The following is a 19,699-nucleotide window of genomic DNA, read 5'->3' on the forward strand; positions in this document are numbered from 1 at the left end:
ACAGTATAATAAAAGATTAAAACTAAATCCATTTTTGAGTTTTCAATATTTATTTGATTCAGGAAATAATCAAATTTGCATAAGAAACACAAGAAGAACATTCTGATCGAAATAAATAAATAAAACAATAAAAATATTTCCTCGACTTAGATGATAACAATCTTTTTTTCTATCTAATAACCAAGATACGAATATAATAACTAAGACACAAATAATAATCCTATTTCTTTCTAAATTTAAAAGAAGATTTCGAACATATTTAGTAAATAAGGAATTTTTGAATCTTCAATATTCGAATGATTTGCAGAAAATAAAATAACCAAATTCCCCGACTTATATTTACTGAACATAAAAATTTCCACCCCTCGAATTCCTTTGAAAGAGGGGAAAAATACATAGCATTGCGAACCCTCTGACCTAGCCTTCAGTTGAAAACTACACTTCAACCTACTCTCAAACTTTTTCCCCTAACAACCGCCGAAGAGGGAGGGAGACGGAAAAAAAAAATAAAGAAAGAAATGAATATAAAAAAAATATTCTCGCAACTCCGTCCATCTTTGTGACAGGCAGGAGAAGGGGAGGGAGGGAAGGGAAGGAAGAAATCAAACAAACCAACTGAGGAAGGAAAAAAGAAAAAAATATTCCCCCCTTTCCCCCTCTGAAGGAACCAATCGGATTGCTTTCCGATCTCACAACGTCATGACGCTCTTGGCGCCGCCTCGCGAGAATATTGGGCGCTCTCTCGGAAGTGCACACAAACAACGGAGTCAGTGTGTAGTTTTCGCATCATTGTGGGGAGTTGTTTTCTTATCCGTTGTTTGTGAAGCTTCGGTGTGGCGCGGCATCGTGTAGTCAAGCTTCATGGAGGGCAACGAAAGGCCCTCAGCTCATGTGTCGTGTCTATATCCCGAAATTTTAGCTCTCATTTTCAGCTATTTGGACGTCAAAGACAAAGGAAATGCTGCGAGAGTATGTACAGCTTGGCGAGATGCGGCCTACCACAAGTCTGTATGGCGGGGTGTGGAAGCCAAATTACACTTGCGTCGCTCCTCCAACCCTTCTTTGTTCCAAAGCCTCGTTCAGCGCGGTATACGACGTATACAAGTCTTAAGTATACGCCGTTCTATGAGAGAAGTTGTGCAAGGTATACCAAATTTAGAAAGTCTGAACTTAATTGGCTGCTACAATTTAAGCGATCATTGGTTCCAACAGGGTATGGCACACCACGTACCTACACTGACTGTGATGAACTTGAGTATGTGCAAACAAATATCGGACGAAAGCATTCGAAAGTTGTCTGAATTTGCTGTGAATCTCCAAGTCCTAGATTTGGGTGGTTGTAGCAATATCTCGAACGATTCACTATTTTTAATCGCGTGGGGACTTCTGAAGTTAAAAAGCCTGAACCTGAGAAGTTGCAGACAAATATCAGATCCAGGAATTGGACACTTAGCTGGTAAAAGTGAAGTGGTAGGTACCAAGTACCTAGAATATTTAGGTCTTCAGGACTGCCAAAAATTGACAGATGAAAGCCTAAAACATATGAGTGAAGGATTGGTTTCACTGATAAGTGTTAATCTCAGTTTCTGTTCTGGTATAACAGATTCTGGATTAAAACATTTGGCGCGAATTGCCTCTCTAAAAGAATTAAATTTGAGAAGCTGTGATAGTATTTCAGACATAGGCCTGGCCTATTTGGCTGAAAATAGTTCGCGAGTGACTGCTTTAGATGTCAGTTTTTGTGACCGAGTTGGTGACCAGGGATTATTACATATATCCCAAGGATTGTTCAATTTGAGAAGCCTTAGTCTCAATGCTTGTCCAATTAGTGATGAAGGCCTTGGTCGAATAGCCCGGACGTTAACAGACTTAAGAACGCTGAATATTGGTCAATGTAGTCGAATTACTGACAAGGGTTTAAGTCTTGTTGCTGAGCACTTGCAGAGACTTCTGTGTATAGACTTATACGGCTGTGTCAATATCACAACTGTAGGCTTAGAAAAAGTGATGCAGTTACCCCATCTTAGTGTCCTTAATTTAGGTCTGTGGCAGAAAAGGTGACACCAATTCTGCAGAATATTTTACTAGTGCCATTTAAATAGGATATATTTTTATCAAGATCATCTTAACCTGGATTATACGCCTAGAAATTGTTTTAAGTATTTATTTTGTTTGTTTTTTTATTCCATTTGAAAATATTCAGTTTTTACATCTGTAAATAGCATCATGAGCATAGATTTAATTTTTCTATATTTCTCAATGTGGTGAAGCAACTACCTCAAAAGAAAAATTTTACGAGAATGCTTGCATGTGATATATTTTTAATTTTACAGAATATTTGCATTAGGGTAGTTTATTTGCTGTTTCATAATTGCTGACATTTCAATATTTTCTGTTTTAAATTTTTTATAAGAAATTTGATTTCCTAGTTTTTTACAGATCAGAATTCTGATCAAAACGCCTTAAATAACAAATTATACAGAATTAATATTATTAGATAGCTATCATTTAGTTCCTTTAATTAAATATTTTAAAGCCATATTACATTAAATGTTTGTGTGTTAACAATTTATGGCAAACTGAAAAGTGTTTTTAAATTCTATTTACACAATGAAATTTGTTTTTTTCTTTTACATATCGGGAAAGAATCTCATAATTCTGATCAAAACATATTGAACAATTAATATTATGAAATTATTATCATAATAAGAAAGCTATCATTTAGTTCCTTCTTTAATCATTTCCATTCATATTACATTAATAAAAGGTTTCTTTACAATTCAAGAAACTGAAAAGAAATAATTTATCTCTGCATTTTTTAAATTTGATTTAATAGTTTTTACAGATCAAAATAAAATCAGATGATTCTGATCTAAACATCTTGAATATTTAATTTTTTTGAATTGTGTTAATAAGATCTAACATTTAGTTCCTTCCTTAATCCAGTCATATTGAATTAAAATTCTTATAAATTATAACATACTGCAAAGTTTTGTTTATTCAAAACAATGATAATTTAAGATAATCTTATCTACAAATTCAAGAATGAAATATTTTAATAACTGGGATGTTGTCTATAATAATTCTATTCAAAGAATTTTAAATTTGAAGCTTTAGTCTTATAGAATTATTTATGTGTTAAATGATTATCATTTAGTTTAAAATTTTAATTAGATTCTGATTTTAAAGCATGTTAATTGAACCATCATTAAAATTTTAAAGCATGTATTGGAATTAAATACCTGCCTTGTAATTTCAATAAACAACGATCAATTAAGATAAGTCAAGTATTTCATTTAAAGTAAATTTGTGTTTGCAATTTATTATAAGTTCAAAAATTATTATCTGTTAATTAAATTATTTTTCATAAGAGAATTTTGAAAACAATATTGTTTTCACTTTTTTTTACAGAAATTATTACCATTATTTATAAAAATTATTTAAGAGGAACTAGACTATATTGTTTAAATTAATTAATCTATTTTTAATTCAAAAAAATTTTTTTACATTTATTTTTAAATATTTTCTTTCTTTTCATCTAATCTAAATTAACAATTTATATTTTCATTTTATTTCAAATTTTGGAGTACCTATAGTCTTTCTTTTTCTTCTTAAAAGGAACTATTCTACATAATTTATAAATATTTATATTCTTATTTCATTAATGTTAGTGACGTACGATGTCAGAAAGTGAGTTGCAGAATATAAGTAATTTACAGCTGTGGGTTTTTCATTTTGAATTACTTAAAGAAAAAAGATAAAAATTTTTTCCTTTCAGTGCTGTTAAGTTAATTAATTGTACTAGTTTAGAAGTTATATTTTTCTTAAAAGTTAATTTTTTATTTTGTAAGAAATATTTTAAAGAATTCTTTTTTTTTTTTTAAAAATTTTTTATTTGTTTCTTTTCATAAAAAAGTACTTAGGTTAAAAGTTGTAGTAAACTATTAACTAGAATCAGAATTGCAGTAATGAAACTAGTATTATTAACTAGTGAGTTTATCAGTTTAAATTTTAAAACTACAGAGTTTATTAATTAAAAAATTCTTAACTAATGAGTAATTGATTTTATATTCAATACTACCCTTTTAATCATTCAGTTGTAAGGTGTTTTGTAAATCATTCTAAATTTTGACTATTAACAATTGGTTAATCATGCAAACAGTTTTGTTTTGGCTTAAATATAATTCACATATGTCTTCCCATTTTCTTAAAGCAAATATCCTGATGATTTTACCGTTACTAGTACAAAATTTAACTAATAACTTTTAAGTTTTTTTTTTGTTTTTTTTTTGGGATGTGTATTAAACATAAATGTCAAAATTTTTATTTTATCCTCATAAACAAACATTCTGATTTATTATTTTTGAAATTAATCTATAACTTTAATAAAATTAATTCGTTAATAACTTTTTCTTCAGAAAAGTTTTTAAAAAAATATTGATATGTTGCTTACTAATGGTAAAAATTTGGATAGAATAAAAATGTTAATTTTTTTTGTTGCTACAATCTAAATTTTTTCTACTAACTGAAAATTTTTTTTTCTTTGCAAACTGAAGATTTATTTACAATCTTCAGTTATTTTATATTAATTTTTTTATTGTTGTTTTTGTATTTCAAGAAAGGCTTAAAAGACTTCTTAGCTTTAACCTTATTAACAAGCATAAAATAATGATGAATATTAAGAGAAACAATGATTTAGAAATTACTTCATTGAAATTTTGTGACTACAAATGATTCAAATTTTACTTCTTGGATTGTCTGAACGAATTTTTTTTTCTTTCAAAATTTAATTAATCTCTTTAAGTTTTGATTATTTTTGTTGCATAGGTGAATGTGTACTATAAAAAAGGAAGCAAATATGAATAAAGCTCAGATAAAGGCACAGAATGTGATTTTGTGCTTTATTCAAATTTTTTTACTCATAGAACTAAGCATATATTTACTTCATTTTGCCTTTAAACAATAAAACCTTTTTTGCTCTTTTTATTTAAAAAGGAAAAAAATAAACATGATCTTTATTTTATTTAATCTTTAAATGGTATTAAATCAATTATAATGAATTGTTAAAAAATAACTTAGTAGTAGCTTAGTATTAATTACTCATAATAAATTTCATTGTTTATCTTAAAAATCAATTTGTTTGTGTTTTTAATATTTTGTCATTAAACTTGCTTTTTTAGTTTTTTAATGTACATAAAAAAAAGATCTTTTTTTACTATATTTAAATTTGATAATTATTAATTTCGGAAACATAACTTCTACAAATGATGAATGTCTAAACTTTTGTTTTAATTAGTTAAGCATTTTTTAAATGACACAAATATAAGGAAAACAATTTTTTGTTTCATTATCTTATATAAAATTTATTTTATCTGCCAAAAAATTTATAATAATTATTGTTCCTAAATTTTTCATCTTTTTTCTCTGGAGTTTTTAACATAAAAACTAGAGACATTCTAATATTTTTGAAAAATATGTAATAAATATTAATTGTAATATAATATAAATTTCAACTCAAATTTAGAAAAAAAAAAATCAGGTGAAAAAGATGATATAGTATACTTTATATTGGAAGCCTCCTAATTTAATTTACTCTAATTCATTAAACTTTTTGTGCAAATTAGTTCAAAAACATGTTTATGGTTATAATGTAATAGAATCATTTAAATATATTTGGTAAATGATTCTAATTATTTATACTTCAAATTAGGTACTATTTTGCCCTCATTACATAAATATTATATAGCACATGATATATCCTACTGTGATTAAAATTAAACATAAAAATCGAAAATTTTGATAAATTTTTTTTTGCTTTATAGAACAAACAGTAAATACATAAAAATAGTTCTTCACTATAGAATGGTTTACTTTTCACTAGTATAATATTAGAACCAGCTTATCAAAATGTTAGCAAAAAATAAGCAAGTTATAGTTCTGTGCTGCATAACAGAAACCTTCCAGAACAGGAGTAAGCTCTGCAGAATATTACAGCATGTGCAGATTATGTTTCATCTTAGTTTCTGTTTATTTTTAAAAGGCAAGCAATCAAATGGGAGAAAATCACTGTGAGACTTATTTTTCAAATATTTCAAAACTTATTTCTAACAAAAATTAGTAAGCTGAATTGAGATAAAGGAATAAAAAGGAAATTTTTCCCCTGCTACTTTTAGGCTTAACAATATAAAGCGTTATTCTAATTAGCATCATTGTATAAATTTAAACATAAAATTTTTATATATGGCTAAGTGAATGTGAATATTTGCAAATTTCATTATAAGTATGTTAGATTAAAATGAATCTTTACAATAATATTCTCTACCTGACTTGCAGACAAATTCGAATTTTATGAAGAAGTGCTGCAGCTTCATTAAGCAAATTCTGCTACAGCGATTCTTTGCATCTTTTTTCTTTTAAAATACTAAAATAAATAGCATATTTTATTTATCATCAAAGTGGAACAATCCATGCACATAAATACCTCCTTGATATGAAAAATTACTGTGATATTTTTAAATTATTTTTAGTAAACATAGCATTAAGAGTAAAGCAACAAATTTACAGTGGAAAATATTCCAATATAAATTTAATTAATAACGCAATGTTTAGTGTTTTTTGGAGAAAAGTATTTTATTTAATTGTAGTACCATGCATTAACAGTTTTTAAAAAAAGGAAGAGAATGTTCCATGAAAAGAAAGAATTTTCGAATTTCAATGTTAAACACTTGCTTCATTTGTACTATTTAAATGTTATAATCCAGTTCTCTTTTTTTTTTTTTTAATTATATTAGTTTATATTTTTATCTAGATTGAATGAAAATTGTCATTCTTGTTACCATTATTGCTAATATCTTTATATATTTTAGACTAAGATTAAGTTACTTCCTATATAACTTTAATTATAGTAAGCAAATTTTTCTTTTTTAAAGAAAACTATGCATTGTGCAGGACAAAATGTCTATTTCCAGATAGGGAAGCAGATGTGGCATTTTAAAAAAATAAATTCTAAAAAAAAGGGTACTAAAATTCTAAAAAAAAGGGTACTAAAATTCAGCTTGATTTAGACTAAAAACAAATTATCCAGTAATAAAAATTTTTCAATGTAACTCATCTTACAACAGGCAGGACATAGTTAAAATAAAAACACTTATTTTTAAAAAGCTTCTGATTCATTAACTAAGCATTAATTATTTTTATTGGTGGTCTGCATGGTGGTTATATGACATTCAATATAGTTAATATTTTTTTTAAAAACAGTCTTCATTGGTAAACAGGTATTGCCATACCAGGTGTCTGTCCAGGCCAAATTTACTACCGATTAGCGGTACCTTCACAAATTCGACTTTGGGAAAAACAGTAGTTTTACAAATTACTTTGTCTTAAAATTTTATTTTTGTATCCCGTAAGAAACGTTAAATCAGTATTTTTTTTGGCCATATTTTTTTGTTGATTTTTTAATATAATTTTTAATTTTCGCAAATTATGTCTAAATTTTCACAAAATAGGTACCTCTCAGGAAAAACTAGACAGACCCCTGCATGCATAAATTCTATTTGTGTTATTCAAGAAATATAAAGACGTGTATCGTAACACACATGATAACAGTACTGAGATATTAGTTATGCAAAAACTTATAATTTTTATTATTATTGTCTTATAACCTTTTTTCTATAAAAACATTGAGTACATGACATAAGTATAATATATGACTGGGTAGAATTTTTTTTGTACATGGATAATAATTCGACGAAAAACATTTTAGGCTTTTGATTCCGAGCAGGTATCATTTCAGCTCCTCCTCAACCAGTTTCTTTAAAATACAATTGTTTCTAATGTACCTTTTTACTTGCGTATAGTAATGATCAAGTTACTCATTATAACCTATTTTATTCCTATAAAAACTTGAATTATATTTTATTAAGAAAACATTTTAGTTCTACAATTAAAAAATTTACGACATTTTATTGACAAAATTAAGTAAAAAACTGACCATATTTATTGACTGGTTAAATTATTATGTAGTACCTACTAGTTACTTAAATTAATGTGTAGTAGATATTTTTAAAATAAAAATGCATTTATATTCTTTCCAGATAAAATTGTTTATTGCTCAATTTGTTGTAATTGTTTTTGAATGTTTATATTATTATAAATGTTTTTATTGATTAATAGCTATTAAGGAGCAACTAAATGATAATTATGTCAGCAATTATGTTACCATTTTGTAATGGGTGAAAATGAATATTTGAATACTCAGTGGTTTAAAATTGTGGTCCAAAAAAGAGAACTTTTACCTTTAAAATTAATTGTTTGTTGCTATCAGAAAAACAAAACAAATTTTCTGAATAATAGTGTGTAAGATATGTAATTGTACATTTGTGTAATATATATGTACATAAGAACTAAAGCAGCGACACCAAAATGAATGATATTTGTGGTGCTTTTATTGTTCAGATGTCCAAAGGCCTTATAACTTTGAAAAAAAAAAGTTTGAAGCAAAGTAAATTTTGTTACACAACTCTTTGTGATTTATTTTCTGTTTTAATTCATTTCCTTTTCATATTTGTTATTTTTGTTATCATAGCACAGTGGGCCAGCATCCAAGGTTTCGTGGCCAAAATTAGTATTTTGATAAAAAAAATTTCAAAATTTGTATTAAGGGGTTTTTATGTGCAGGTAAATTGAATTCATAGTTGAAATTTTGAAATACACTAAAAAAACAAAATGGCGGCTGAAATATGGCGAGCAAAAATTAAAAAATAATATATTATTTTTAAATAATTAAATATAGCAATGAAAATATAATAATTTTTGTATTAAAAATGAAAAGCAAATTATGTTTCCGAAGTAATATTACAAAATAACGCTAATTTATTGCGAAATAACATGAAAACATGTAAAAAAAACAACATAATTTTTGTTTTCAAAGGCCTTATAACTTTGAAGAAAAAAAAGTTGAAGCAAAGTAAATTTTGTTACACAACTCTTTGTGATTTATTTTCTGTTTTAATTCAATTTCTTTTCATATTTGTTATTATTGCTATCATAGTACCATAGTCAGCATCCAAGGTTTTGTGGCCAAAAATAGTATTTCGATAAAATTTGTATTTAGGGGTTTTTATGTGCAGGTAAATTGAATTCATAGTTGAAATTTTGAAATACACTAAAAATACCCCCAAAAACAAAATGGCGGCTGAAATATGGCGAGCAAAAATAAAAAAATAATATAGTATGTTTAAATAATTAAATATAGCAATGAAAATATAATAATTTTCGTAATTTTACATTAAAAATGAAAAGCAAATTACATTTCTGAAGTAATATTACAAAATAACGCGAAAACATGAAGAAAAAAAACATAATTTTTGTTTTTCGCTATATTTAGTCCACCTTTGCAATACAGGCAAAATGGGGCAGGTTTTTTCGAAAGAAGAAACATCAAAGAAGACAACAACAAAAAAGTTTAGCTAATTACCTCTTGGAACTAATTTTCGAAAGTCATTCAAACATTGTAAAATGTGAAATGATAAGATATAAAGTATAAGTTTGTCAAGTGTATTAACTAATCCGACAAATTGAAAAATTGTACTATAATTTAACACAAATTACTCTGATAAAAATGTTACAGTAAGGTAAAATTCCTACATATATTTCTGAAATAAAAATTTAAAAGTTACATTTAAAACAATTTTTTTAACATATTTTTCATTAAATTGTACTCTTGTCGGTCCAAAAAGTAAATTATAATGTTTGGAGTGATTATGAATACTAATTTGAGATATATTGAAACTGCCTACACATATTTTAGTTGAAAAATTTATTTTTTACTTTAGGCCAAAGATCATAGTCTTCTGGCCCACAGTGCATAGTTACTAATAGGGATGCAGTGAATATTCAGTATTCGACCTGTTTAACCCAAAAGTTAATTACTGTGTTAGGCTGAATAATTAAGTATTTAGACCAGGAAACAAAATTACTTATTTTTAATAAAAATTTATGTATTTTGAATAATACATCACATATTGGTTTGGTTTATATTTCACTATTACACGAAGAAATATAAATGCTTACTAAATTAACATTAAAAAAAATATTTCAAGAATTAGTATGATTTCATAATAATTTGAATTTATTTAATGTGTATAAATCAAATCAATTAACCTTACAATAAATAATTGTGCTATTTGAAATTTAGAAAACCATATGAGCAAAATGTTATTATTGGTTATGGTTTGAACAATAAACGTGTTCAAACCATAAACTCTGAAATCTTTTAAAAAAATGCATTATATATTAAAATAACAAGATTACAGATAAATAAGAATAAGTTGTTTACATATAGGTTGGGGCATAATATAATAAAGGAGATTATTCAAAGCTTTTTTCTAATAAAAAATTTAACTATTTAAAGGATGGATATTTATGTTTAAATTTTATAAAATGTTTAAACTAATTAAATATATTTTGTGCTTTATCTTTGACATTGAAAATATTTAAAAATAACTATATAAAAATTTCACCTTTGAGTAAAATAAAAAATAATAAATTACTCTCACAACAGCCTGTTGTGGGCCAGGGGATCAATAATTTTGTGACGAATAGCATGATTGTGGCAGTGTTGTCATTGGGTACAGATCACCTTTACTTCCTAGTTCGATTTGTATTATTTTGGTTTGAATTAGAATTTCTGAACAACAGTTCCATCAAACCACTGTTCATTGCATCACTAGTTGCAAACTGTAATAGACTACCTTGAAAAATTCCATAATTTCTTGTAGAAAATCCAGATATTTTCAGCCAAATGTTCATCTATTCCACCACGCTTCTGTTTGCTGCATAACTAGTTGCAAACTCTAATAGACTACTTAAAAAAAATTCCATAATTTCTTGTAGAAAATCCAGATATTTTACAGTCGAATTTTCATCTATTCCACCTCTGTTCGCTACATAACTAGTTGCAAACTCTAATCAACTATTTAGAAAATTCCATGAAATTGAATAATTGCTTATCAAGAAAGTTTTACTGGGCTCATTTATTAAAAGAATGCTTTTATTTTTCTAAGAAAAATTTTTTTTAAAAAAATTATATTAATGTTCATTCTATATAAAATTTGCTATAAACCAAAAAATTTAAGTTGTTTAAAAAGCAAATTAAAACAAATGAATATTTTATTTTCAATCAGGTGTAGTTAAACAGTTGCATTGATTAATATGTCATTTTTTTAATGAAATTTTGTGTATTTATAGGAAAAGAAATGTATATGTATATATGCGATGAATTCGCTGACAGTACGCAAGTCTTATGCTTTAAATCAAAATTAACCAACAAATCAGAGATGAGAAAGTTATTAAATCAGATATTATTGTTACCTTAAATTGAAATTATTGTTACTTTTAAGACAACAAAAACATAATGGTTTAATCTTTTAAGTGGTCTAATCTTAATGGTTCTTTTCCATTGTTGTCCCTGCATTTTTAATTTTAAACGATGATCACATTGTTGTTCCAGTACTTATCAGGATAAAATCTCTCTTTGGCTCTCATCAGGATAAAATTAACAAAACACAGAGAGGTATTGTTTTCCTATAAAATATTTTTTTTATTCTTAATTTAAAGGTATTAATCAGAAATATAATTTTTCTTACTCAACTCTGCCATTATTACGTTTTTGAATTCTAAAATTGCAAAAAAAAATTGGGGCAAAATTATTTACGTTCACTAATAAATAGTATTAAAATCTTCAGGGAAATGTTTGGACGTGGAAAGTGATTGGACAAGCGTTGTTCTTTTTTGTAAATATACTTTAAGTGAATAATTTCAACTTACATAGAAAAAACTGTTTTTGTTTTATAAAACGAAACAACAATTATTGTGAAGATATATTCGGAGATGGTGAGCGGTAGCGGGTATATAATATAAAAAGGTTCATTTATGATAATTTACTAGTAGACTGTCACCTTTCTTTGAGAATTGAAACAAGCAATGCTAAATAATGAAAACTCCACAATTTGTTTATTATTGAACTTTTTACTTAGAAATTAGCTTGAAATTATTCAATTTTGATATGATTTTTTTGGTTAAATGCTTTTTTTAATTTTTTTTTAAGGTATCGAAAATAATAACGATGTCTTTACCATTTATATATAATGAACGAGTCGGATTTTTTTTTTTTTTTCCTGTTTTAATCTGTCGCCAACGGAAAATAAAGTGAAATTTTGTTAATGTTAAGAAACACTTTCATAAATTAAAAAATTCTACTACTTCCGTGTTTATTTTAATTTAATTTTGGTTTCACTTTATATGCTGAAATGTATATTGTTGAACCTAGTTACCCAATTATAAAAGTAAAGTTGCTGGTAAATGTCAAGTAACAGGTTGTAAAGTTTATATTTTAATTTTACTCGTTTGCAAACTTAATAAAAATTCAAATTAGAAAATGGTTTTAATCACTTAAATTTATTTTCTTTTTTTTTATTTATATGTGGCAATACGTGATATCTCTCTGTTTTTTGCTACTTTTGATTGACATCGACACGAGGGCGAGTTAATAAAATAAAAATCTCGTAAAGGATAAATAAATTTTCTATGACGATGTCAATATTTCATGAAAAAGTCTTGAAAATAGTCAATACTGTTGAAAATAATCAAAAACTGTTTGAAGCAAAAATGTTGGAAAAAATCACGAAAAAGCATTTAAATTTGCAGTAACTCAGTAATTGCATTTCAACAGACTAGATTGACAAAACCTGTTTTTTTTTTACTACATGTTTAACAATGAGTTAGTTAAACTCGTTAATTAGTTTTTAGAATTAACAATAGTTTAATCATCGAACTAACAATTGATTCGTAATTTACTTATTCCATCTAATTCCTTGGGCATTTTTCTCACCTTAGTAATTTCAAATTTCTAAGTATTATAGATTTCTAGCTTAGCAAAACGTAACGTGAAGCCAAAGAAAGTGAGAGAAAAAAAAACACTTAAAATTGCATTTACTTTTGAACAAACAGGAATTTCGAAAGGAAAAAAATTGTGTTTTAAGTTCATAAACAAATGTGTGCCTCTCTCAGCCTGCAAATTTCAAATTTATAGTTGTATTTATGCGGCCCATATGGTATTTTTTGCTACAAGCTTAACAGTTAATGATTCTTGAACAAATAATCGAATGTTATCCTTTTTTTATTCAATCGTAATACGTCTGTACGCCTTAGTAGTAATTACAAGTCTTCATATTTTTTGCGCTGCAAAGCAAAAATGTAACGTTAAGTTGAACACCCAAAACAGTGGTATCGGCGGCCCTTAAGATTTTTTTACTAATAACGAGAGGTAAGGAAATTGCCTTTATAAAATTATTATGTTTATATAATTGTAGTGGAATATTCATACACATTCTGTATTATATTTCCCTCATAAAATATTTCTAAAATTCAATATTCGGAAAAATACTTCATATATTGCTCAAAAATATGCATAAGATTTCTTTTTTTTTTTTTTTTTTTTTTNTTTTTTTTTTTTTTTTTTTTTTTTTTTTTTTTTTTTTTTTTTTTTGTGAAAATTAACTATATTATTTCCCTTTTTGTGAGCTGACTATGGATAACCCANCAATTGTAGTTCAAGATGAGCGTTCGATGACGTATACTATCAAGCTCACAAATGGACCAATCAGAGGTTAGCGCTGATTTCCAGCTGACGGCGTCCTATCCTAAGAAACCAGGCCTTTAGTAGTAATTACAAGTCTTCATATTTTTTGCGCAGCAAAGCAAAAATGTAACTTTAAGTTGAACACCCAAAACAATGGTATCGGCGGCCCTTAAGATTTTTTTACTAATAACGAGAGGTAAGGAAATTGCCTTTATAAAATTATTATGTTTATATAATTGTAGTGTAAATTCATACACATTCTGTATTATGTTTCCCTCATAAAATACTTCTAAAATTCAATATTCGGAAAAATATTTCATATATTGCTCAAAAATATGCATAAGATTTCTTTTTTTTTTTTTTGTGAAAATTAACTATATTATTTCCCTTTTTGTGAGCAGCTGTGGCTGACTATGGATAACCCAGATGTAGTTTGCAAAAGATTTCTATGATAAAAATTCTTAAATTAATTTTAACAGCTGTGAAAAAATATTGGTAACTGACCATAACTTAATATTAATGACTTTTATTTATTTTTATCAGCTGTATTCAATGCCATCTCATAAAATAACGAGCAAAAATAGAGAATATCCATTAAGAGCTGTGTGTTTTAAGGAACCTTTAAAACCAATTTCAATTAATAATAATGTCATGCCGGTGTCGTACAATCGATTCTTCGCCTTTTACAACTAACGGAGGTGACGCAACAGCATGACATTTTTCACTATGTTATATAGTGTCTTATAAATATTACGTGCGCTTCTAATACTCATTTCAATAGTAGTTAACTGATTAAAAATGTTTTAAAAGAACTTAATTCGATTAAAATTGCACTTTTCTAGTCTTAAAAAAGCTCAAAATTTTTTCCTTTGCATAAACATATGTTTTTACTAATTGGTTTGAAATATTTAAAGCTATCGTTTTTAGTTGAATCGAGCTGTATTTCGTAGTTTCCGTTGGCAACTCTAAACATTTTTGTAAAGCTTTTACTCTATTTTTAATGGCGGACATTCTGTAATTGGGACGGGGGGGATTGATTAAGGAAATAATGCATTTGTGATGTTTTATTTTATACAATCGGCTTTGAACACCCAACCTAATTCTGAGTTAACGACTATGAAACAGTTATTAAAAACGATACCTTATGCTGCAACTACGGGAGACAACGGTCCGGGATAGCTGGTGGGTAGGACGTTGGATTCGTGTTCGTGAAAACGGGAGTTCGAATTCCGCCGACCGAAGAAACGCCGTGTATTAAATGGTGACTGGTGCGTATCGATGGGTCGCAAAGTCCTCCGAGTTTCCAGAGCAAATCAGTACCTCTGGGTGTACTGAATTGGAGATTGATCGTTCTCTTGTCCGGACAAAATTACAATCTGTGGATATATGAATGAATTAGTCCTGAAAAACGGGCTGTGACGTGTGTGTGGCTCAAATGGCATTCTTGGCCCCGCTGAAAAACAAGAAACGCACACTCTGCCTTAAAATTCGCTTGGTTTCCCAAGCAGGCTTTGAGTTTTCCCTCTAATCAGAGAGAACTTGCTGTGGTCTTGCTTATATTTTATTTTATAATCGTTGTTGAACAACCGACCCAATTTTTATTTCACGACTACCATTGTTTAACTTATTATCCTTGTAATTTTGAACCCAACCCAGAAGAGGAGAGAGCTTCTGTATCAAGCATTGGGAGAAACTAGCTTTCGTAAAGGACTAAACTAACCCACATTTGCTTCATATGGAGATAGAATCCTCCTACGGTTAGCCCGACAGCAAGGGCACTCTGACCCATGATCCGTCTACAACTTGGAATATTTTACGTCAGCACTGTGATTTGTGTGAACCGGGTGCAGAATTCATATCGACCAGCAATCGCTGGGATTCGAACCTGGCTCACCTCATTCAGAGGCAAGAGCTCTATCCACTAAGCAACTACGACTCACGTTTATGATATCGAGTTCGGGATATCCATGCCATATTTTAATGCAAATTGAATAAAATGATATTAGTATCTATATATTTTTTAAAAAAAAGTGAGCCCGGTAGCAAAATTTATGGAGTGAATCTGCAGCATAACTTCAAAAATCTTAATTAGTCTGCAGACTCAACGCAATCAGGCTGAGAATGTCATTGTAAAAATTCAACTTAATAGAACATGTAGCAAAATTTGCAAATTTTAAGAAGGTCCTTAATGTATACTCAAAAACTTAATTTGTTTAAATATAAATTAAATTTTATGCTATACAAAAAAAATGGAATGAATTCCTTTTCAGTCAAGTCTGTAATCAAGTAATAGAAATAATAAATAAATATTTACTTTTTGTATTTAGCGCACTGTTCACCACAATTTATCCTTTCAATTTTTATTAGAAGCAAGTTGAAAGATATTATTTTATTAAAAAAATTCGTTAAAAAAAATATATATTATCAATAGGAAAAAATAGTCGACTTGTATCTAGCATCAAAAACGAGCGCCATTGAAATTACGTGAATGAGAAGAAACAATAGTTATTTGAAGTATGAAACGTTAAGTTGCCAACGAAAAATGGAAAAATAAAAGTGAGAAACAAAACTAGAGAAACCACAGCAGCCGAGAGAGAGAGAAAAAAAAGATGAAAAACAGATCAGTAAAAACCATAAATATTTTTGAAGCGATTGAAGTTTTTAATCAAGTAATATCTTTCCGCTTCACTTTCTTGGGATTATTTATTTCAGTTTAGAGATGTTTTAAAAAAGAATTATCAGCAATTTTTCATCTTGTGTTTATTTACTTTTCAAAGATAATAAAGAAACTTAGATGGAAAACGATCTGCAGATGCTGTGATAATCTGCAGCCGTGCTGGCGGGTCTCTACTACAGAGGAAATGAGAGGTAATTCAGTGCCTTTATGATACTTTTATGTTACGATAGCATTAAGTTAACATAGTTGGTTTAAAGTTTTATTTGAATGATCAGCAATAATATTTATATCGATGCAATCTTTTAGGTTGTCGAAAGTTTCTGACGAAAATTCTTCATGGGTTAACCCATGGTCGCAGTAAGGGAATCAGTGTCCCTTATATAAATGTAAAAGGGGCAGGGGACATGATTAAATCAATATTCAAATAATCACACTAAAATTATGAACAGATAACAAATGTAATTTTAAAAAAATGAGATTACAATTTGTCTCCTCCTGCTCGAGGTGCAATCAGAAAAATTCAAGTACTAGCTCAAGAGCAAAGCTGAGGCTGAAGGGGCTCAAAGCTGAAATTTAAGTTTCAGTTCGCATTTTAATGCAGCGCCTCTAATTAATTCAGGATAATGTAATTCATCTCCGGATGTTGTAATAAAACCTCTGGGTGATACTATCTTCAATCAGTATGATAAATACTATCACAAATTTCCTATATATATATATATTCTAATGCTCTAATTACAAGCAAAACTATAATTTTTTTTTAATAAAAAAAGTCTAATTAGTTACTAAGAAAAATATGTTAAATTATGGGAATTATATTTGTACTAAAATATAAAATACAAAAAAAGTTGGAAAATTATTTTTTATTCATATTCAAACATTTATTAATAATTGATTTAGTAAATTTAAGAAATTTAAATGATGAATAACTATTTTTCTTAGATCTAAATGAGTGCAAATATGAAAAATGAGCAGTGTTTGAAATATTTAATCTTTGCCGCAAAAAAAAAAAGACACCGAAGTTTCATGTTGTTTCACAACAATAAATTAAAAAATAATAAATATAATATTTTTTACTTATTTTCCTCTAAATTAATAGAAAAGAATGAAAAATGAGTTTAATAAAATTTCTACATCAATGGTTTAAAACTTGTCAAATTCTGACACATCTCTGAAACTTGCCAACATTGAGTGAAATATTTCACAATTTAGACAGAATAAAAAATATATATAGATATTTGAGACCTGCATACCTAATTTGTAGTCATATGAAATTCAGTTGAATATTTAATAAAAGAAAAATTAAATATTTTTTGATCGATGTATAATAGGTATAGTAAAATAATGGGAACATCATTTCCGTATCGAATCTTTTTATGCATGTACATATTTATTTTTATACTATTTAATATGAGAAAAATGTTACGAAATGATTATATATCACATTAATTACAATTATACTAGAAATTTGCATACCAAATACCATAAAATGCCTGCATCTCTGGTCGAAAGTTTCGATTAGAAGTCGTTGTCTGAATATCAAACAGAAATGCCTACATTATTCAAAATATTAACCGAGGAAAAAAAAAAACTGAAATAACTCAGTTATCATAATCAATCTTCTCGCCTATGAAGTTTTGATTCCTTAAACTGTGGCCGTGAATATTAGTAAATGCTATCAGTTCTAATCTGTGCTTATTAGAAAGCAACTTAAACTATAATTTTAAATGCATTGGTATCATTTTAAGCGTTTTTAAATTTATTTTTTATTCGATTATTTTTAAATTTGCAACTATGAACCTAATTTAATTTAATTGTAGTTCATTGCGCTATACCAGGCTAAATATAGTATTTTTTAGTCCTTGAGTTTAATGCTGTTTTTCGAAGCTCTGTTTCAAAGGAAACTAATACGAAACATAGTTTAAGTGCCTTACACTTGAAGCAATGCGATGGTTTTAAAAGTTTTTAAACTGTTTAAAAATTTGCCAATTTGGCCACTTTCTTTCCACCTAGATGAAAATTATCAAAATCGCTGCCGTATTCTTAGTTTTTGCAAATTTTAATGAGCCCAGGTAATGCAGCATTAGAGAAACTTTTTAAACGTTAAAAAAAATTAGACCACAAACGCTTTTTTTTCTTCACAAAACTGTGGTTTTTCTCCATATTGACGTTTTGAGCCATTTTCAAAAAATAAGCGTAGACAACTATGGCATTAGATAGACTAAACTTGACCTAACAGTCATGAGTAACAGTTGCAAACTCATGGCAATTATGAAAATAGCATATTATTTTGAAAAAAGGGGATGTTTTGCCGAATCACATCATTTCATATTATGACGGTCCTTCGAAAAACAGCCTAAGAGGGCCTTAATCTCTGGACCGAAATCAAGTGTCGAAAGGGTGGAGACGGGGAGGAAAAATTCTAATTTTTTTTTTAATCTTTTACATTTAATTTTCTCAAATAAGATGATGATGGATATTTAACTTTATTTAGCACTATCTGTCAATACATGTAAAATTTAAAGCCATCACCCAATCAGAATTTGAGATATAAAATGTGCAGTATTATAAATTTTCTGTCAATTTTTTTCTCACAAAATTATGCCTATGCAATTCTACAGTCCCTGTGGCATAATTTTTTTTGGAGCTATCTGCGACAAAACTCTCTTATCACTAATATCATTCTGCAAGATACTTTTAATAATAACAAACATATCGCTCATGGGCTGCAATAGTGGCACAATTAAAAAAACACGCGTTTTGGACTAAGAACAGGAGTAAATATGAAAATACACATTCTTTCTGAAGCAATACTAGCACAACTCATAATTCAGCTTGAAGGTAATCTTCGTTTAAGCAAACTAAAGCATTTCTTATGCATTTTGCTTAGCAATGAAAAGTTTAAACCCATTTATCTCAAAACTTGATTTTTTGAGTTGTGCCGCTATTGCAGCCCATAAGCGATATCTGTTACAAATTTAAAATAACAAAAGTGTTGTGTAAAATAACAAAAGTGTTTACAAAAAAATATTTATATATTTTTTTAATAAGACATGTAATAATTTTTTATTCTAATATTATGGGTCATATTCTTGCATTTTGTGGGGGGGGGGGGCACAAATTATTTCCTTCGCATTTTGTAAATAATTATCACAATAAAAAATGTAATTAAAAATCATGAAATCCATTGTACTTTGCCGAAAAAAAAAACGACGAAATCACGCTAATCGGGCTCCTCAAATGCGTATTTCGTTTCGAGATTACTTTGTAATAAATACTATCGCATAAAAAATATCGAATTTAAAAACTATGGAGAAATCAATAGCAATAACTGCCAAAAATTTGATAGAATTATTGCCTTAAAAAGAAAATNCAGATTTAGA

General features: G+C 27.8%; 2 protein-coding genes across 5 annotated transcripts in view; one reads left to right on the forward strand and one right to left on the reverse strand.

The window, feature by feature from the left end:
- LOC107447180 (protein Wnt-5b-like) overlaps positions 1-19,699 on the reverse strand; it is a 410,427-nt gene that overhangs the window by 214,545 nt on the left and 176,183 nt on the right. The gene's annotated exons all lie outside the window — the stretch shown is intronic.
- Positions 720-19,699, forward strand: part of LOC107454763 (Partner of paired) — a 44,511-nt gene continuing 25,531 nt past the window's right edge. Inside the window, exon 1 of one of the 2 annotated variants that reach the window (XR_011636727.1) lies at positions 720-2,159. Coding sequence is in view for 1 of the 2 variants with exons in the window: in XM_071180586.1 (XP_071036687.1) it covers positions 862-2,061 (1,200 nt within the window). In the remaining variant the exon portion in view is untranslated. Of the gene's footprint in view, positions 8,519-19,699 lie in introns of those variants that run through there. The other variant, XM_071180586.1, reaches the window with a different exon arrangement.

The sequence above is a fragment of the Parasteatoda tepidariorum genome, chromosome 5 (genome assembly GCF_043381705.1).
Source record: "Parasteatoda tepidariorum isolate YZ-2023 chromosome 5, CAS_Ptep_4.0, whole genome shotgun sequence".
In the NCBI taxonomy this organism is placed as follows: Eukaryota; Metazoa; Arthropoda; class Arachnida; order Araneae; family Theridiidae; genus Parasteatoda; species Parasteatoda tepidariorum.